The following is a 20243-nucleotide window of genomic DNA, read 5'->3' on the forward strand; positions in this document are numbered from 1 at the left end:
TTAGTTATGAGCTAGGACAACTGTTAGGGATTACAGTGCATGGAAATAACCATTGTCTATGTTAATTAAATGGGACAGTCTTGTTAAAGTCATAAGAAAGGGGTAGGTAGTAACTGGACTGTTAAAACAAGCTGTTCTCAAGATTTTATCGGACACTTTTGGAAATTATAAAACAAGACCAGATGTTTTGCCACCACTGGTTGATCATTTTAATTAGATCAAAGTGGCAGACTGAACTGTCAACAGGCTTACACCCCCATTCATAGAGCAATCTGCTAGCAAGGCTAAAAATATACAGCTCATACACCTTTCAACAGCAACCTCATTACGTGTGACCTTAAGAGTTGATGAAGATTGTCTGGATGTGCTATTGAGTGAGTGAGTGCTCCAATTGATCCAGGGATATTGAGGACCTAATGACAGAGTGCTTTTCAATATATTTTACATTAAAAAAAGCTTCATCTCTTTGACCTTGTGAAACCGGATGGACGGCATCATATCATCATAATACTCTAATTGAACCACAAAAAGCAGAGTACAGAAAATTAGCAGCAAACTGATGACCCAGTTAAATAATAAGTACTTGAGTCTCTTTATTTTTATCCATCTATCCATCCATCCATTCCTTTTCCTTCCCTTATCAGTCCAAATTAAGTCTTATATATTAATTTTGGGATTACAGCCAAAAACTATAAAAAGAACTGGATTCATAACTTTAGTCAGGTCATCGGAGACTTGCTGGATCTTAAGAGAGATCATTATTGCAGTGAACAGCAATTCTAACTTTTTCCCCTTACCTTCTTCCACATTGGGGTATTTGGGATGATTACCTCTAAATTATGCATGCATACTATGTTTTTAACTGACTATACTTGGTGTTGTGTGTACAGGCAAAAAATATGATGAGATTAATTAAATTAGAAAGAAATGTAATACATCAACAACTTAACAGGAGAAGTGTTTTCTTCAGTGCAGTGCTGGGAAAAATTGTAGAACTTCACAGCTGTGTTAAGATCCCTCTAACATTGTTGTTTACACCTTTTTCAGCTGCTCCTGGGCTTCTCTCTAGCTCTCTCCCTCTCTTTCTCTCTTACTGATAGATCCATTCTCGTCTCTCTCCATGTGCAGATGAATTGATCCAACTGCTGTCACTTGGCCTGTTGATTAATTGCACTCTTTACCCGTGTTTCAGGTTTGAGATGAGACATTGAGAGAGGGGAGCAAGCGAGGGTGTTTTGATGAAGAACAGCCTGAAAACACTAAGTGCAGCGAGAGAATTGAGAAAGTTGGTGCGATAAATGGAGTTCAGGAACTCCATTATGACTGTGATTACAGCTCTGTATGATAAAATGCATCAGAATAGAGCTAGCAGAGAGACAGGCAGCTGCTGTTCTTTCAGTAACACAGGGTCATTAGACACTCGAGAGAAAGAGCAACGCCACTCATGAAAAATACACAATAAAGAGAAATTGATGCAAGTGCAATTGTGATGACGAATTAGACATATTAAAGGTTCTCGTGTTTAGGTGCAGTACTTGCTCATAGTTAGTGTTCCTGCTGGCCCAGATCCTAAAAGTGAGACTGTATGTATGAGCCTGTCATGACTCATATGTCACATGTGTTGTACTTCAACTTGGGCCTCAGTGGCATGGGCCTTCACAAGCCACTGGCAGGTTATCGACTGCCAGGAGAAAAATGTCTTTCCCAACCATTTGGCTAGTGCTGGAGGTTTGCTGTGTCACCAGGTTAAATCAATTGCAAAGGGGTGCCAAACCACAAAAATCTTTGCAATTGCTCTGATTGCTAACCGATTGGCATGGTTGTCCATAGTTTATATGATGTCTGCAAATACTTGTTAACTATTAGCTGGGCAGCAGTAAACCTTGAAAAATTGTGACAATGGAAACTAAAACTAATCACCTTCAAAGTCAAAGTTTTCTTACTGCTGCACCCAACCCATTTTAAAAAACATAACTATTATTTTGAAGGCAAACATTCTCTATATCCAGTTATTGTTGAACTTCAGACTCTCTGGATTGTGTAACCATGAACCCAGCCTTTTGTTTTATGTAACCCATTATTTGTTGCACATTTGGATCTTCATATCTGAACCTGGAGAGTCACAGCATTTTCAGCTGAGCTTTTTCAACAATAAGAAGGAGATTCAGCAGCAACTGTGAAAATTTTAGACCAGCACAGACATCATCATGAGGAGTGTGTTTGTTTTCTTGCTTTTAATGACTGTGGCAAGCGTTAAATCTTCGAGCGCTGTGACTGGGCCCATAAGCTGAAGGCAAGCAGGATGGATGGCTATTGTGGTGTCAGCCTGGCTGACTGTGAGTACCAGCCTTTTAATTTAAGAACAAGCAAGATGACATGACGCTTAATGTCTAAGTCACCAGTGACCCATATGGTAGAGTCCTTTCTACCAGTGGAATGGTATGGCTAATGTATGGTTCATATCTACCCATTTATATGGGTATTTGGCACAAGTAATTGGAGATTATAAGGCCAACCATGTAAGAGAGCTGGTTTAAAAGCAAAAATCTTTTTTGTTTTTGAAACTATGCTTGTTTAGGCGGGTAAATGCAACCATAGGTCTATCCCGGAGTGGTTCTCTGGCACCAGTAAGATCACAGTTCATGTCATCTGTGGTGCTGGTTGTCATGAAGTCAGCTTGAAAGAAAATACAACAGCAACTATTTCTAAGTTTCTGATAAGACCCTAAAGAGAAATGTCTCACTTTTGCAATCCAAGTTTGCTTATTTAGATTAAATGCTTCATCAATCCTTACATGCTTCTCACAGCTTTCTCCTCTCTTAACCATTAACTTTGATGCCAGCTCTTTCCTTTCTTTTATTCTCAGTTGAATTTCTATTCTACTGCTTTTCACAGAGTTAACATCAGAGTTATAGATATATATCAGAGCTCAGGTAGAGGCAGGAGTCATACAGAGGAAGGTTGCTTCATTACACATTACTCCACTCTGTAAACTTGCAGTCTGTGTTACAGCTGACCTGTATGGCGTGCAGAATAATACACAGTAAAGGTCAAATCCAGAGCCATCCACATACTGAACTTTCATAGTAACTGTGTCACTGTCACGACCTGCGGGGTCGGCAAGGCACTGATCAGCAATCTCTCTCCCCCTCCCCTGTTTTGCCGGGGCGGAACTCATGGCGGGTTCAGGCCCTCGGCCCACGCCCTCCCGGATCATGCACACCTGGGCCTCATCAGACCAGCTGGTATATCAGAAGGAGGAGATCAGCTGTTCAACGCTGGATTGTTGTGAAGACTCCTGTCAGTACACGTCGAGCCCTAGTTTCCCACACTTCCGCCTCAGAAAGTAACACTTGTCTCTCTGTTCTAGATTCCCCGGACTCGTCCCCGTGTTTCCCCGTGTGGAGCGTGTAAGAGGTGGCTGGTCACTAGCGGAGAGAGGTTGGCGTGAGCGTGTGTGTGATCCCTTTGTTTTCCCTGGAGCCCTGGAACCCGTCCTCGCACATCTTGTATATAGCACTGTCCTCGCACTGCCTGTAAATACACTTGGTGAAGATTTTTGTGAATAAACTGTCTCTGTTACAACACACTCCGGAGTCCTGCGAGTGGATCCTCAGAGCAACCCGTGACAGTCACGTACATAAATGCACAAATTGCTCTTTTTTTCCTGTATGCTATACATTGCTATGAGTGTGTGTGTGAGAGAGAGAGACCGAGTACGTGAGTTGGGGTGGCTGGTTCTTGCTTTTGGCATCTGTGTGATCTGAGATGGTGACCCTGACCCTTTATTTTGGAACAATGAATAGTTTTTGATAGGGCTGGGTATCGTCACTGATTTCTAGAATCGATTCGATTCCGATTCACAAGGTCCTGAATCGATTTGATCCACGATTCGATTCAATTCGATTTGAATCTGGGAAATTTTGCCTCAGACAGTTAGAAATATTATAATTCAGATCAGTACATTTACATATTTTTGTATCTATAAAAAGGAAGCTGACACTTTCCAGACTTTATCAAAGGTGTGAGCATCACAGCAGATGTCTTTGTGTCAAAGTAGCTGAAGATAAAACACAGAAAAGCATGAAGGTGGTTTTCCTGGCCTGGGATTTTATAAAAATATTCTGCAGCACATCAAAAACGAAAGAAAACCATTAATCAACATATGAACGTTGCCTCTGAAGTTACAGCGGTTTTGTTAGAGACACGGCTGAGCGTTTTGCATTTTGTATAATTTTAAAAAGTTTAAATTTGTTCAGAAGCCTATTGAATGGCAGAAATTAGGTTTTCTTTTTGGAAGTGAGTAAAAGGAAAAAAAAACATCGGCCGACAGCGCTGTAAACACCATAGGCTTGTGCGTAACAAGCAAGCGAATAATGCAGAAAACAGATTTCGGGGATAGACAGGAAACTGTTCTTGAAGTACACTGAGAAAGAGAGAGAGAGAGAGAGAGAGCTGTGCATGAAGTGTGATTTTATTGTGGTGGAAGCAAAACAGCAAAAGTCAGAGGGAGTCCATGACGATGTTTATGTGAAGCTTAGTTTGGATCTTCTTTTGCTGCTGGTTCGGTCAATATTGTTTGGAGAGAGATAAAACTAACAGCTTTAGAATCAGCGCAAAAAGGGCGTAAACACAAAGCGTGGACCCGCCGAAACATCAGAATCAGCGAGCTGTCGGCTTTCAGCCCCGACCGTGTCCGTGCCGTCGGGTGAGAAAGCCACATCTCACCGATTCTGATCCGCGGTCCGTGCTTTGTGTTTACGTCTTTGTGCAGAAGCCGTGTACCTGCTCTCATTTACTGTTTAAAATGTTTGGTGGTTGTCAAAATTTTGTGACGTTTCACCTGAGATTCTGGAATTTTGGGCAAAATACATTTATATAAAAAAATCGATTCAGGATTTTAATGAATCAATATCACGTTATCCAAGCCAGAATCGATTTTAATCGATGAATCGATTATTAAAACCCACCCCTAGTTTTTGATGTATGTCAGCTAAGAATGTGTTTAAAACAAATGTTACATACTCTGATTGTCTATGCTTAGGGTTATTCACAGATGAAAAAAAAAGAAATCAGAGGGTTAAAATATGACAAGAAGGGACCCTAACCAAGTGTCAGTATTTGAAAAGTGGTTAGTTGAGGACAGTGTTGGGAAGGTTACTTTTAAAATGTATTTCATTACAGAATACAGAATACATGCCCCAAAATGTATTTTGTAACCTATTCCGTTGTGTTACTCAATGAGAGTAACGTATTCTGAACTCTTTGGATTACTTAATATATTATCATGCTTTTTACAACTACATGATTGTACTATTGCTGTGTGATTTATTACTATTACTGAAGGTCTGCGGCTCCTAACCGTAGTAAAGGGACCTCTGACTAATACGTCAGTTTTACTTTGTTGTCTGGGTCAACTTTGCTAGCGAGACACAGAGAGAGGTGTTGAAAGACTGCTCCAACGTAAATTATTGTTTCGGAGGAAAACACGAACACAGCGTACAGTCGAGTCTTAATAGCTTACTTACAACTGGGCTCGTCAGGCACTCTTCTTGGCTGCAGTGGTTATTATTATATTTACATGCTTCCAGCTCCCATTTGTGCTCGATGACAGCTCGTACTTTTCCACTCTCCTTTTTCTCCCTCCTCACGCTCACAGACACATAACGGGTATGGCAGTCCATTCTCCCTGCAGCACGGACTACACTGCCCATGAGGTTACATTCTTTAGGGCGATGCCTGTAACACTCTGCCTATTAGCTCAGCACAACAACAACAACAAAAAGGCGCTCTCTCACCCAGGAAGCACAGTCGCAGAGAGAGTGCGTCATCTTGTAACCATGGCAACTGTAACGCTGCCGCCTGGAACAACAGAACATAGCTATCAAACAGAACCCAAACAGGCCTGACCCGTGACAATATGAAACAGGAAAATACCGCCGTGTAATCCATTTATTCCAACAAAGTAAGTGTATTCTAAATACCACCTTTTTAAACGGTAACTGTAACAGAATACAGTTACTCATATTTTGTATTTTAAATACGTAACGGCGGTACATGTATTCCGTTACTCCCCAACACTGGTTGAGGATGTGTGGGTTGACACTTAAAATTTAGCTTTCGGGGATCTGCACGTCCATCTCTTCTTTTCAGTCTGCAAGGATTAGCCTGACCAGTCAAACTATAACACAAAGGCAACAACTGTAACTCTGATGGATCCACTGACTTCAGCATCTTTCATATAATTAGCCGCTAGTGGTGAAATGACCACAGCATTCATTCAGCAAATGGATGCAACATCGACGGCAACGGTCAGTGATGAAACTCGATTTATTCAGTTAAACAAACTGAGGTTTTCATTGGACTGAATTTTTGGTCTGGACTTAGGGTTGCCTGGCACAATCGCTGACAGAGCCAGGATCTCAGATCCTATTTGTCTGAATATGATGTTTGAGCAACACATACAAACAGGACACTATCATCTACAGGCACGTGCTGGGGGGGGGGGGCAGTAGGGGCTTGAGCACCAGCCCCAAGTTTCCTTTTCTGGGGTTTGATCAACATATTCCATAAAAAATGCTGGCACCATGATATGTATGGAATGCCAGGACTGCCACAATGAATTAATTAAATACACCATTAAAAAATTAATTAAATGTGTCAATAATTTATTAAAATTGGAATTAATTAATTAAATAAATGGTTATGACACATGTAATTAATTAATTATTGACACATTTAATTAATTATTTATGTATTTCACATTTTAATTAATTATTGACACATTTAATTAATTATTTATGTATTTCACATTTTAATTAATTATTGACACATTTAATTAATTAATTATTGACACATTTAATTAATTATTGACACATTAAATTAATTATTTAATGATATATTTATTTATTTCATTTTGGCAGTCCTGGCGCCTGGCTCTCATCATGAAATAATTTTATCTGTCAGCCTCACCCATCAAACTCAGGGGGCGGGGTTAACGCTGCCCATGCAGCTTCTCTAACATTTGATTGGTTGCCGTGCAAAGTAAGTCAAAACAGGTCGATCCTAGAAAATCGATTGCTTGTGTAGACTTGGGGCAGCCAGTTATCCCAGAATGCAGATCAAATCACAAGCAGCAATGGTGGTGGTGTAGTTTTAAAATACCCCGTTTTTCTGTCACCAGCTACACTTTTAACAGTGTTTTAGCCGCGAATGTCGCGACGTATGTCTGGTCAGGTTGTCAACATAGAACATGTTTGCAAAAGTGCTCAGATGTTTTCAGAGATTTCACTAGCTCTGCTAACAGTTAGCATGCAGAGTGCACCGAGGGGGTTACGTTAACCGGTTTGTTTACATATTCCACTCTCCGTGTTCCACATGTTGCATTCGCAGATTCTCATTTTCACCGAACGATCGTCTCTTTCCGCCTGGTCTTGTGTCTCTGTGCTTCTGTAACATAAAGAACGAGCTGACATTTTTCTCATGAAACCAGCGATCAGCTCAACAGACCCTCAGTTTACCTGCATGCATCCTCCTCCTCATCTGTCAGCTGTTTAACACCTGCTGCTAATTCAAGAAACACGCCTACGTTACCTGATGATAGTCACAGTTTAACTGGGCAGCCGGTGCTCGATATAAAGCAATGTCAGCGCAATTTTCTGCACAAGATAAGTAAATATAGTGTTTTCCCCGAGCGCAGAGCTGCTGGAGCTTGTTTCCTTACAGAGCACTTTATAGGCGAACCAGCTTCATCAGCGGCTGATGTCCAATCACCGGCACACAGCTTTGAAACCTCAGCTGAGTTTTAGCTCTCAGTGGTTAAACGCTGGACTTCATTCACTCAGATTCTGTCTGTCGGGTCACGTTTACTTCGCTGTTTTATTCACAACTGAGCAAATCGGTTTGGCTGAGGTTAAAGTTACGTTTCATAACTGCATAGTTTCACAGACGTTTAATGGTTCACTGGCACATGTGTGAGACTGAACTATTCGCTTTTCTTTATCTGGTGTGTTTTGGATTTAACTGTGAATTTTGAGATTAAACTGACTTTTAAAATGTTTTTATACAAAGAGGAAAGAGAAGGCGCATTTCCACCGAGAGGAGCAGAGTTTGCAACAGCATGTTCATCATGAAGTCTGCAACCTGGACAGAAATATTATATCATCTGTTTTTTAATAGTTATTCAACTGTATTCTAAGCACCAGCTGTCTGTTAGAATGTGATTTTTTTTTTCTCTCTGTTGGCAGAGGTATAAAAAATGCGCAGGAAAATCTGACGTGCATGGCGAACTTCACCGACGATATTTAGGGAGGAATAAACACACATCAAACATAAATGAACCATTTTTTTGCTTTTTCGGTCATGTTATGTTTACCTGTCAAAGGCTTGTTACAAACTATGAAACACATCGTGCAGACTTCTGGATGTTAGAAGAAAACTAATACTGCTCATGAATGAGACTAAAGGCAGGAAGGTGTCCTTTAAAACTAAACATGTTAATAGGACCTCCCTATTTATATCATAGTTTATGATATAGCACGTGTATTTCAGTAATAGCCTACTGATTTCAGTGTAGTGGTGAACAGTCGCACAGCTCACGTAGGCGTTATCTGTGATACTCCTTAACTATAATTTATCCAAGTTAACTTCAGTTAACCATTCAGACAGTTCTTTTGCAATGAAAAACATAAACACCCATGCTGCCGGTAGGTTTTCTCAGTGCCAGCTGTTAACATTATAGCTGCTTATGCAGTAACCATGGTAACCACGGACTCTGAGCGGCTGGATCGACGGAGGTCAGACAACAATTTTACATGTATGATCTTAAAACAGGACACAGCCACTATACGTGCTGGCCTCATATCAAATGTGAAGGCAGACTGAGTCTATGTTTGACGTTTGTTCTTATCTAATCTTCCTTTTCAAACATTTAAACAGCAGCGAGTCTGCAGCTGAGGGAATACAAACTCAAATTGTCGGAATAGGTTTGCTCGTTTCTTGGATTCATTTGGTGATTTATTAAATGTATAACTGTTATTCTAATCTGCTGCTGAGTCTCTTACACTTTTCTTTATGCTGTATATTTTCATGTCTCTGGAATAGTTGGCAGTTAGATAGTCAGCTGGGAAACTCTGTGTTAACTCATGGAGCTGAGGATATCGTGGATATGCTGACCTCGCTCCGTGGTGTACAGGGCCGTTTACCCTCATGATTAATATTCACAATAAGAATATTAGCCGAACATCATGAAGTCTGTATGTGTTTCATAGTGTCGAACAACCTTTGTACAGTTAAAGCCAGCAGTTACTACATGACGGAAACACCAACGTTATCTCTTTTATGCGTTTATACACAGGTCACACTGATTACTGAACAAAAACCCAAAGATCAGATGTTAAACAGATTTATTTGCTCTCTCTCCTCCTTAAACATGTTTTTAATGTTAGTTATAATTCAGAATTGGCGACTGAAACACGTAGGACACATAAGAACATCAGGAAATAAAACACCGATAAATATAACCTCAGTAAAAGAAGTCAGCGGGGGTTACTACAGCTGTGTACCGGGGCCTGCGCTTTGTCGGTGGGATTGCTTGCGAGGCGAGCGGGTCTATCCCACGCTTTGCCGTGAGACTGGGCAGACATCTCCGAAATCATCGAAACACTTTTGCAAAGAGGCTGTATCTTGACAAACCGACCAGACACATGAAGATTAAACCACTACATTCTCGGCTAAAAAAAATATTAAAACGGTATTTGGTGACACACAAACAGGGTTTTTCAAAGTTCAGTTCTGTTAGCTTCCACATGCCGGTTGTTGTGTTCTAGAAACAATGGCCACCAGGCCAAAGCAATGGTATTCACTCGATCAGCGTTAACCCCGCCCCCTGAGTTTGATGGGTGAGGCTGACAGATAAAATTATTTCGAGATGAGAGCCAGGCGCCAGGACTGCCAAAATGAAATAAATAAATATATCATTAAATAATTAATTAAATGTGTCAATAATTAATTAAAATGTGAAATACATAAATAATTAATTAAATGTGTCAATAATTAATTAATTACATGTGTCATAACTATTTATTTAATTAATTAATTCCAATTTTAATAAATTATTGCCACATTTAATTAATTCAATTTCAATTTCTTTATTTATTTGTCACATGTAGTTATAGCTAGTACAACATACAGTCAAATGTTTTTTTCTGGCTAAAAAATACTCCCCCCGACTGTGAGAAACATACTAGAAAAACTTTTACCTAAACTAAGAGAAAAAAAAAAAAACAGGAGTAAGAATCATATATAAAAATGTAAAAGTGTATAATATTCTGTATAATATATATTAAAAAAGTGTAACAGGTGTAACAGCCATGTGTTTGTGCTTATAAGTATATCCATAATCGTGCAAAGTATTGCACTGTAATGATTTGAAAAACTATAAAAATATACATATTTACATAAGTACAAATGTATATAATATGATAAGATAAGATAAGGTTCAGGAAAGAAGAAAGTAAAGTGCGAATTATGTACTATGTGTGAGATTGTTCAGCCTATGTGCCCCTTCAAACATCTCTGCACGGCCCTGATCATCGACAAAATGTCCCCATCTTTCTCTGCAGCAGGTGGAATCATTACAACTGTTTCTCCTTTTAAGGAAACACATTGAAATTAATAATGTTAAACTCAGTTAAAATCTCTACTTTCACTGTTTATTATTTCAAAGATTGAAGAGAGATTTTGATAATTTTCTGTTTTTGTGGTCATTTTAAGGAGCTGATAGATGAATTTAAAATCACTGGTTGAATGTTTAAGGCTACTTTAGGCTTATTGAATCAAACATGATGTTTGTTTGAGGAAAATGTGGTCTCATGTGTTGCAAAAACAAACGGAAAATCGTTCCACAACTCTGGAATCTATCTCAACTTGACCAATATGCATTGCTTGCTTTTCCACTTTCACCTAACCGTTCCCTTGTGGGTATTTGGGTGCTCTTATCTAGTTAGACCTTTTTTTAAATACACTTTTCAGAGCTTTGGGATCCTTCTCAGCTGGATCGATATGCTTTGTTTGTCAAGCTCTATTTTTTAACCATATACCCACCATTGCTTGCTTTTCTACTTTGATGCAACCCTTCCCTTATGCTGTCCTTTGGGGACCTCTTATCTGAGCCTGGAAATCAACACCATTTGCAACTAAGCATTTTTGGCTATAAAAAGGGAAGCAGCAGCAGTTGTGGACACATTCGGACAAGGAAAAATACCATCATGAGGAGTCTGTTGGTTTTGCTCTTCTTGGCTGTGGCCAACGCCAAAATCTTCGAGCGCTGTGAATGGGCCCGCACGCTCAAGGCTAATGGCATGGACGGCTACTATGGAATCAGCCTTGCCGACTGTGAGTACACAGCAAAATCTCCAGTGTTAAATTAACACTGGAGAGTGTCTATATGGGTCCACACCTCTGAGTGTTAAATACAACACTGTTGAGTGTTAAATTAACACTTTTGACAGTGTTATATGTTTAAAAGTAACCTAGTCAGTTTTGAAGATTAACAATGGCTAACACTGAGCAGTGCTGATTTTCTAACACTGGAAAATAACTCAAAATGTTAGAAATATTCCAGTGTTAGAAAATCAGCACTGCTCAGTGTTAGCCATTGTTAATCTTCAAAACTGACTAGGTTACTTTTAAACATATAACACTGTCAAAAGTGTTAATTTAACACTCAACAGTGTTGTATTTAACACTCAGAGGTGTGGACCCATATAGACACTCTCCAGTGTTAATTTAACACTGGAGATTTTGCTGTGTACCAGCATGTCAGCTTAGGAAAATGCAAGATCATTCTTAACTTGTACATTGTTACCAATGCCATGTTAAGGGTAAGGTCATGGTTACCCATATGTGGAATTTTCACCTACTTGCTTTTTAATAATATTGGTGCGCAGAGAGTCCAACTTACCGATCTATCTTCCAATTTGTGTAACCTTAGTTTTTAAAATCTGTCAAGAATGTGATTCTGACCAAGCATTAATATATGAAAAACAGGTCAATTTTAGTTTACCTGACACTTAGCTTTCAAGTTGTCTATACCTCCAGCTCTTTTTTTCTGTCTGCAGGGGTTTGCCTCACCCGATGGGAGTCAAACTATAACACCAGGGCCAAAAACACCAACAATGACGGATCCACCGACTTTGGCATCTTTCAAATTAACAGCTACTGGTGGTGCAATGACTACATCATCAACTCGCATAACGGATGCAACATGGACTGCAGTGGTCAGTCATGAGCCTCAATAGGTTTTTAGCTCAGGTCCTCTTGCTGTCTGAGTGATGGCAATCTTTAACCTTGTGAGGTGTTAGTCATCATAGGTCCTAACACTTACCTTATACTTTAAAGAAAAGCTAAATAAATTATTTTGGGGGGAATCAGAATAGTTTCTGATGGGTGTTTCCTGACTGCCAAGGATTAGGAGAACTTGGGAAATTTAATAAAACAAATATTACATTTTCTGCTTGTCTGCATGAGTTAAAGTTGAAAGGGTTTAGGGTTGGGGACCCCATCAATGATGACTTAGACCTAGGGCTGGTCATCACTGATTTCTATAACTGATTAAATTCCAATTCGCAAGGTCCTGATTCGATTCAATCCCCAATTCGATTCAGTTTTGACTCAGTCAGAAATATTATAATTATGATCATTTATCAGTATTGTATATCTATGTATAAAAACAAAGCTGACACTTGTTAGACTTCATTAGAGGTGTAAGCATCACACCAGATGATATCTGAGCATAAAACACAGAAAAACATGAAGAAGATTTTCCTGGCCTGGCTTCTTATAGCAGATAAACCTTAAAAATATTCTGCAACTGATCAAAAACTAAAGAAAACCATGAATAAACATATGAACATTACCTGATGATGCTGAAATGAAGCAGAACAAAGTTACAGAGGTTTTATTAGAGACACAGCTAAGCATTTTGCAATTTGACATAGTTTGTAAAAGTTTAAATTTATTCTATATTGAACATCATACCGGTTTGTAATAAGCGACTCATGCAGAAAGTAGAGCTTTTTGATGGTAAATGGTTTCTGAGTACACTGAGAGAGAGAGATTTTTATCATGGTGGAAGCAAAACAGCCAAAGTAAGAGGGGATTAATGACAATGTTTTTCAAACATGAAGCGTAGTTTTGATCTTCTTTTGCTGTTGGTTCAGTGAATTTTGGTCAGAGAGTGACGAAACCTGAAGCTGCAGAATCTGTGAGATGTCAGCTTTCAGCACCCAATGGGGTGTCTGCGTACGTGCCATTGGGTGAACGATCCACACTTTGTGCTTACATCTTTGTGCGCAATCATTTTACCTGTTCTCATTGCCTGTTTTAGCCGTTTGGCAGCTGTTGAAACAGTTTGCTGAGCTTCAACCTAAGATTCTGACATTTCTGGAAAAATACATTTATATTTAAAAATCGATTCAGGATTTAATGAATCAATATTGCATTATTCGAACTAAAATAAACCCACCCCTACATAGACCTCAGTTTATAAGTTGCGTATCTGGTAGTTTTAAACATATTCTCCTTAAATGTGATGCTTTAAAGATCAGGAGGCAGTCAAGACCCAAACAGAACCAAAACTCCAATGGGATGCTCTGTGTATGCTGGCTACAGAAGTAGACACTTTTGTATACCCTCTATCCCTCCAAAAAAACGCTCTTACTTCTCAAATACTTACCTCTGTGCATGGGAAATTACTCTTAGTAAAAAGCAGCATGTTAAGTGCAACATTGGTACTGTCCATGATTGGTCCTTTCTGTCACTTGTATCTGCCTCTATCCTTATAGCAGCAGATACAGGTGGTTATAAACTGCTGCACAGGAGATAAAAAATGTTTACGTTAATACTCTATTGGTCTGCGAATACTGGTCTTAAGACCACTTTTGCTTTGTGTTAATTTTTATTTTAGATTTGAAGTTTACTACTGCTGTTGGAACAGCTGAGGGCTACAGGCTTTTGCCCTGATTTCTTCAACATTGCTTTTACAAGAACAATAACATCGCAATTAAATTAAAATGAGAAGAGTGTACACTTTTCAGAACAGTTTTGCATTCAAGCTAGTTCAACATTGGTTAATTCTTAAATTCTTGACACAGATTATTAGTTATTTAGGTTGAGAATGTAAATGAAACTGTACATGGACATTTCTAAGTTTGGGGTACTCTCCTTAATGGCAGACCAGTGCAGCATTCACAATACTGCAAGAAACTGCTTCAAACCACCTAAAATCCTGTCTCATTATGTCCTAAGTTGACTAAATTTTAATATTGTCATTTGACTCACTTTTTTCTCAGTTTCAGCAATGCCAGCTACAATTTTGATGTTTTACACTTTTGATTTTTACGTTGCTGTCCTTTTTTCCCCATTTTTGGTCACAGCGTTTTTGAGCGATAATGTCAATGCAGCAATCACCTGTGCCAAACGTGTCGTGCGGGATCCTCAAGGCATCAGTGCCTGGTAAGAACGAATCACATAACTGGCAAAAAGTTTCTGACTGACTGACCTCTTACTTGGTTAATCATACTTTTGTCTGGTTTCAGGTATGGCTGGCAATATAACTGTGAGGGTCGTGACCTCAGCTCCTATGTGAGTGGATGTGGTGTTTAGTCAGCCCACGGCAACAGGAGGGTCTCGTTCACATAATAAGATGTCCCCGTCTTCTTCTGTTTCAGTAATTTTTCAAATTAATAAACTGAATTAAAATCACAGCTTTCATTCTTTTCATCTACCTTTTTTAGGATTTAACCCTGAAAGTTATCATCAGTCATGACCCCAACCCTAAAGCATTCAATTGAAATATATAATAATCACGGCGGGATACGCCGGTGTGTTTTGCTGAATGGACCGAAGAGCAGACACTGAGAGAGAAGTTGCAGGTGAAACAAAAAGCGAGCCTTTATTCGGCTGGTGGCAGTTGATTAAGCATGAAAACTATGACACACTATCAAAACACTATGACAGACTATGGTGGGGATAACAGACGACCTGACAATGACATACAGAAAACAGAGGACATAAATCCACACAGGAGGTGATCAGGGGAAGTGGGAACACATGGGGAAACAGCTGGCTGACATGAACCTAATGACAGGACAGGGGAAGTGAAACTAAATACAATGAACAAAGAACACAAGATTCCTTCAAAATAAAACAGGAAACATGGAGAAAAATACAATCATCAATAAAATAAAACTAAAATACACACAACACTGGGCCGCAGACCCAGTACCATGACAATAATATTGTATTAGATTGTTCTTCCAAGTCCGAAAATCAGAGAAAAAGAAAATAACATAATTAGTATTATTATTATTATTATTACTGGAATAAATAAAAATGATTTAGATATTACAATTCTGCTTTCTCAAGTGGGTAGGATTATCACCAGTGATGACTCAATGATTTCTGTCCATGTTTTAGCTACAACTGGAGACCTGTTCATGACACTAACAAGTGAAGAGGTTTGATGGGTGTCTGTTACTTTCTTTGTTCTCTGACTTCCAGGCATGGGAGAGCTTGACAAATGTAATAATATTCTAATATTTAACCTCCTAGGACCTGGCGTCCACATATGTGGACATCACATTTTGGGTTATTTAGACCAAAATACTCAATTTTGCTCTACAAGGGCCTGATATCCTTTTACGAGGACATTATACTACTACAGTTCTATTGAAATTTTAAACGAATATCCTCACATGTGGCTCTTATTTTTCTTAAAAACAAAAATAAGGTAAAAAAAAGATCTGGTAATTCTTTGTTTTTACATTCATATGCCCCAATATGCCCAAATATCAAAGAGAAATTAAAAATGTATGCCGTGGAAGAGTTCGGGTCTTAGGAAGTTAAAGCACACAGTAGTGTTGGTGTCGATACCAATGACGACTAAGATCTCAAAGGGCTAAAGCTGTTATACTCTATGATTCTCTATTCAGAGCAACTTCTTATATACTGGTAGTTTTGACCCTTTTCTCCCTAACTGTGATGCTCTCAGCAGGTTTTGGAGACCCAAACAGAATGTAACCTATGTACAAGAGAATTTACTTTTAATTTATAATTGTATGTTTTAGTACAACATCTGCCACTTTTACCTGCAGTATGCTGCTTATATATGGATAAATATGGTGACATACTTGTGAGTGACAGCAGGATGGATAATTGCATTAATGATGCTGGGCACTGATTGGTGGGTAATTCCTGTGAATAGGGGTGTCAAAACTATGGTCTGACAGCCACAGCCTGATAGATGGTCTAACCTGGCAATCTAAAGGAGCTGGCAAGCTCATTTACACATACAGCCAAGCTAGACTTGGCTGCATGTGTAAATTGCAAAGAAGGATTTCAGGCTTCTAGACCTTGTTGATAGAACAATTGGAGATTATGTATCGGAATTTCAGGAGCAGGACCACGTGTCACGGGTTGCCAGGGCAAGCCGTGTGTGAATTATTTAGGACCCAAGAAGCGGCAGCTCTGGTGCAAGTGAGTTTATTAAACAAATGTAGATACAAACAGAAATGACGAGGGTGAACATGAAACTAAGAAAACCTAAACTGGGAAAAACTAACCAGAAACAGAGATGCAGGGAGGCGCAGGGAACTACACAGGATGACGGACAAAGATGCAGACAAACCAGCAACGAGGACAAGGGAACACACACTATAAATACACACACGAGCAATCAGGGGATGGGAAACAGGAGGGAAACACACCTGGGAGACATCACAGCTGACGAGGCAGGGGAAACGTAAACAGAACGCACTGACATCAGACACAGACCTTCAAAGTAAAACAGGAAACGCATGCACATAATGACACAGACTCAGAGACGCAGACTAAACACAGAGACCTTACTACACTAAAGGGGATACACAAGCAGGGATGACACCAAACAGAGGGAACACAACTAAACCCTGGGAAACCCAAAACAACAGTCATAATACATAAAACTATTAAAAGTAAAAGTACACAACCAAAAACACTGGGTCACAGACCTAGGACCATGACACCACGCCTCCAAACATGCTCCTTCCGGTTGTCATCTATATAGGTTCCCCCACTTCTGCAAGCTGTTCATTCTCTTTACGTGCCCCGCCCTCCCTCCCTCCTTGTTCTCAATTCTTTAACTTCTTCACTCCTATTTAGTACACGGGGATCTGCCAGGGAGCTGTTGCCAGTCCCCTTCGAGGCCTTCCCCAAACCACAGCTCAATTCATTCACCTTTACCTACTAAAACGCTGTCAAACCTAAAATGAGGACGAGGTGAAATTTTTCATCCTGAAAGTTTTGCCGATGACCTGGTTAAGACAGGATTGTGTCATTAACAGAGGTTGTTAAAATTTCACCCAAAAATAAAGCCTGAAGTGTAATCAGTATTAAAAGCATTTTTACTGATAGGTCTTAACTTATACTGATCCAATCCACTGGGGAATACAATAGGATTTATCTGGCCGATGAAGTAAAATTAATTTCATTTTTCTGCCATACAGAGTGTCTTAGCTGTCTAATCTTGGCTAGTTGAGCAGTGTTAACCCTGTGAACTCTGTGAAGCCATCACTGGTAATGACACCAATTCTATCTATCTATTGATTCATTCACTTCTGCTTATCCTTTTCAGGTTCGCGGGGGGTGCTGGAGCCTATACCAGCTGTCATAGGGCGAGAGGCGGGGTACACCCTGGACAGGTCGCCAGTCTGTCGTAGGGCTAACACACAGAGACAGACAACCATTCGCGCTCACATTCACTCCCGCATTCACACCTATGGGCAATTTGGATTAATCGATTAACCTATCCCCACAAACTGCATGTCTTTGGACAGTGGGAGGAAGCCGGAGTACCCGGAGGGAACCCACACAGAAAGACCCCGGCCTGGAAATTGAACTCAGGACCTTCTTGCTGTGCGGCAACAGTGATGACACCATTTCTAACCCTATGTTTTTGGAGAAATATGTAACTGGAGTTAGAGTTGGGATTTTTTGATAATAAAAAATGCAGGTCATGTGATCATTATTAGTTTCCCTCTGATTGCCAAGACTTCTCATAACAGAGAGAACAGAGGGTTATCACCACAGTTAACTGAGCTCATGTTTCCTGTTGTACTAGCTTAAGCTATGTAACTTCATTCTAATTATTAATTACTGAATGACTACTGTTTACCAAAACTTCATGTCCTGTACTGGGGACATAAATATGTGTGTTAGTGTTCTTGATTCATTTTATCTTATCTCAAATATCTTGGTTTCTGCATAAAAATGCAGATGTTGACCTCTGTTATTTCCCCAGTGTCCAGGTAAGGGTAGGAATATAGCTCAACCTGTAAATGGACAGTTATCAAATTAAGTTCAGCTCACCATTAGCAGTTTATATGGATTCATTTACAGCAGGGCTGCCCAATCCCGGTCCTCGAGAGCTACTATCCTGCAGCTTTTAGATGCATCCCTACTCCAACACAGCTGAATCAAATGGTTTGATCTCTTCAGCATGCCATCATGTTTGGCAAAGGCCTGATAACAAGCCATTCATTTGATTCAGGTGTGTGGGAACAAGGATGCATCTAAAAGCTGCAGGACGGTAGCTCTCGAGGACCGGGATTGGGCACCCCTGATTTACAGCATCTTCCCTTATTTTTATACTTGTTGTTCTCTCATCTGTACTTTTGAAATTCCTGTCACACTTAACTCTTCCCCAAAGCATCGACCACACATGATGTTCGATTTGGGCAGCAGCCCTTTTATTTGCCCCACACAAACACACTGAGGTTTTGCTTGTTCAGCCTGGGACACAGACACTACCCTGGTGGCTCGTTGCTCCCTTCTGTGTCTCTGCTCCTCACTGTCAACATCAAACACAACTCAACACACTGCGTCACCCTTCCTCTGCAGCAGGCCACAGACCATGCCCCCGCCATAATTCCCTTCATTTTTTTCTTTGTTTGGACAAAGTGCTTTTGAGAGATGTCAACATGGCAATAAACTGTGCCAAGCAAGTTGTTAGGGATCCTCTAGGCATCAGAGCCTGGTAAGAATGGATCATATGATCATCTGATGTGATGTGATGGTGCTGCTTCACCAGACTGATGATCCTTGTGTCTGGTTCCAGGTTGGATGACGTGATAACTTTGAGGGTCATGATCTCACAAAGTATTTGGCTGGATGTGGTCTTTAACCAGCACATAGAAACAGGAGGGTGTCATCAACATAATAAAATGCCCCTGTCTTCCTCTGAAGCATTTGGGCTGTTTCTGTGTTTTTGAGCTAACTGGAGTGAAACACACTGAGATACTCAAACTAATAAACTGAATTAAAATCTTGATTTTCAGTTTGTGTTATTTATCGTTTCTAAAATATAACCCTCGATGTCATCATTAATTCATCATCAATTAAAATATGTCATTTTTCATCCCTCCATCTTTGACATTTATCCAGTTCAGGGTGACAGTGGGGCTGGGGTCTATCCCACCTCCCAAAGGGCAGAGTACACCTTGGACAGTTCTCCAATCTGTTGCAGTGCCAATACAGAGAGACCATTCACCTCTGTGGGTAAGAGAGAAGCCACACAGACACAGAGAGAGTATGCAAACTGCACAAAGAATAGCCACAGAGTGGATCTGAACCTAGAACTGTCTCGGTCATGGGTCGGTGACCTAGTGTTTTGAGTTTTGTACTTTTACATTTGATTTTATCATGGTTTATGACTGTTTGTGTTTTGGTTTCTGTCCTAGTATTTCTAGCTCCCTAGTTCTGTAGTACTTCCTGAGTTCTAGTTCTTAGGTTTTGTTATTTGGTTTCTCGGTGTTAACTCTGTGTCTTTCTGTCCCACATTTCAGGTCTCTATATTCTGTCTCCCGAGTCTCTGTTAAGTTTACATGTCTAGAGTTCAGTCTGTGTTTCCTGTTTTACTTTGAAGGTCTGTGTCTCATGTCAGTGTTTCTAGTTTGCTTCCTTTGTCTCATCCTGCCTAATTACTCCCAGCTGTGCTCTCCTTTTGTGTCTCATTGCCCTTGTTATCCCTCAGTGTATTTAAGCCCTGTGTTTCTCTTTGTCAGTGTTGTGTTCTCCCTCATGCTGTGTGTTCCCTTGTGTGCTGCTCTGTGATGTTTAATTTATATTTTCCCAGTCTAGTTTAGTTTTGTATAATTTCCTTGAGTCAGTAAATAAAGCTGTATTTTGAGTTTATTCCCGTGTGTTGT

The 20243-nt window shown here is 39.9% G+C and overlaps 1 protein-coding gene across 1 annotated transcript; it reads left to right on the forward strand.

Moving 5' to 3' along the window:
* Window positions 1–11267: 11267 nt before the first annotated feature.
* LOC308391668 (lysozyme C-like) lies at window positions 11268–14664 on the forward strand (the record flags this gene model as incomplete). Its single annotated transcript, XM_080874326.1, has 4 exons — window positions 11268–11394; window positions 12120–12278; window positions 14436–14514; window positions 14598–14664. The coding sequence occupies 4 exons, from the start codon at window positions 11268–11270 to the stop codon at window positions 14662–14664; spliced, it is 432 nt and encodes a 143-aa protein (XP_080730452.1).
* Window positions 14665–20243: the final 5579 nt, after the last annotated feature.

This window comes from Rhamphochromis sp. 'chilingali' (assembly GCF_963969265.1).
Source record: "Rhamphochromis sp. 'chilingali' genome assembly, chromosome: 2".
Classification (NCBI taxonomy): Eukaryota; Metazoa; Chordata; class Actinopteri; order Cichliformes; family Cichlidae; genus Rhamphochromis; species Rhamphochromis sp. 'chilingali'.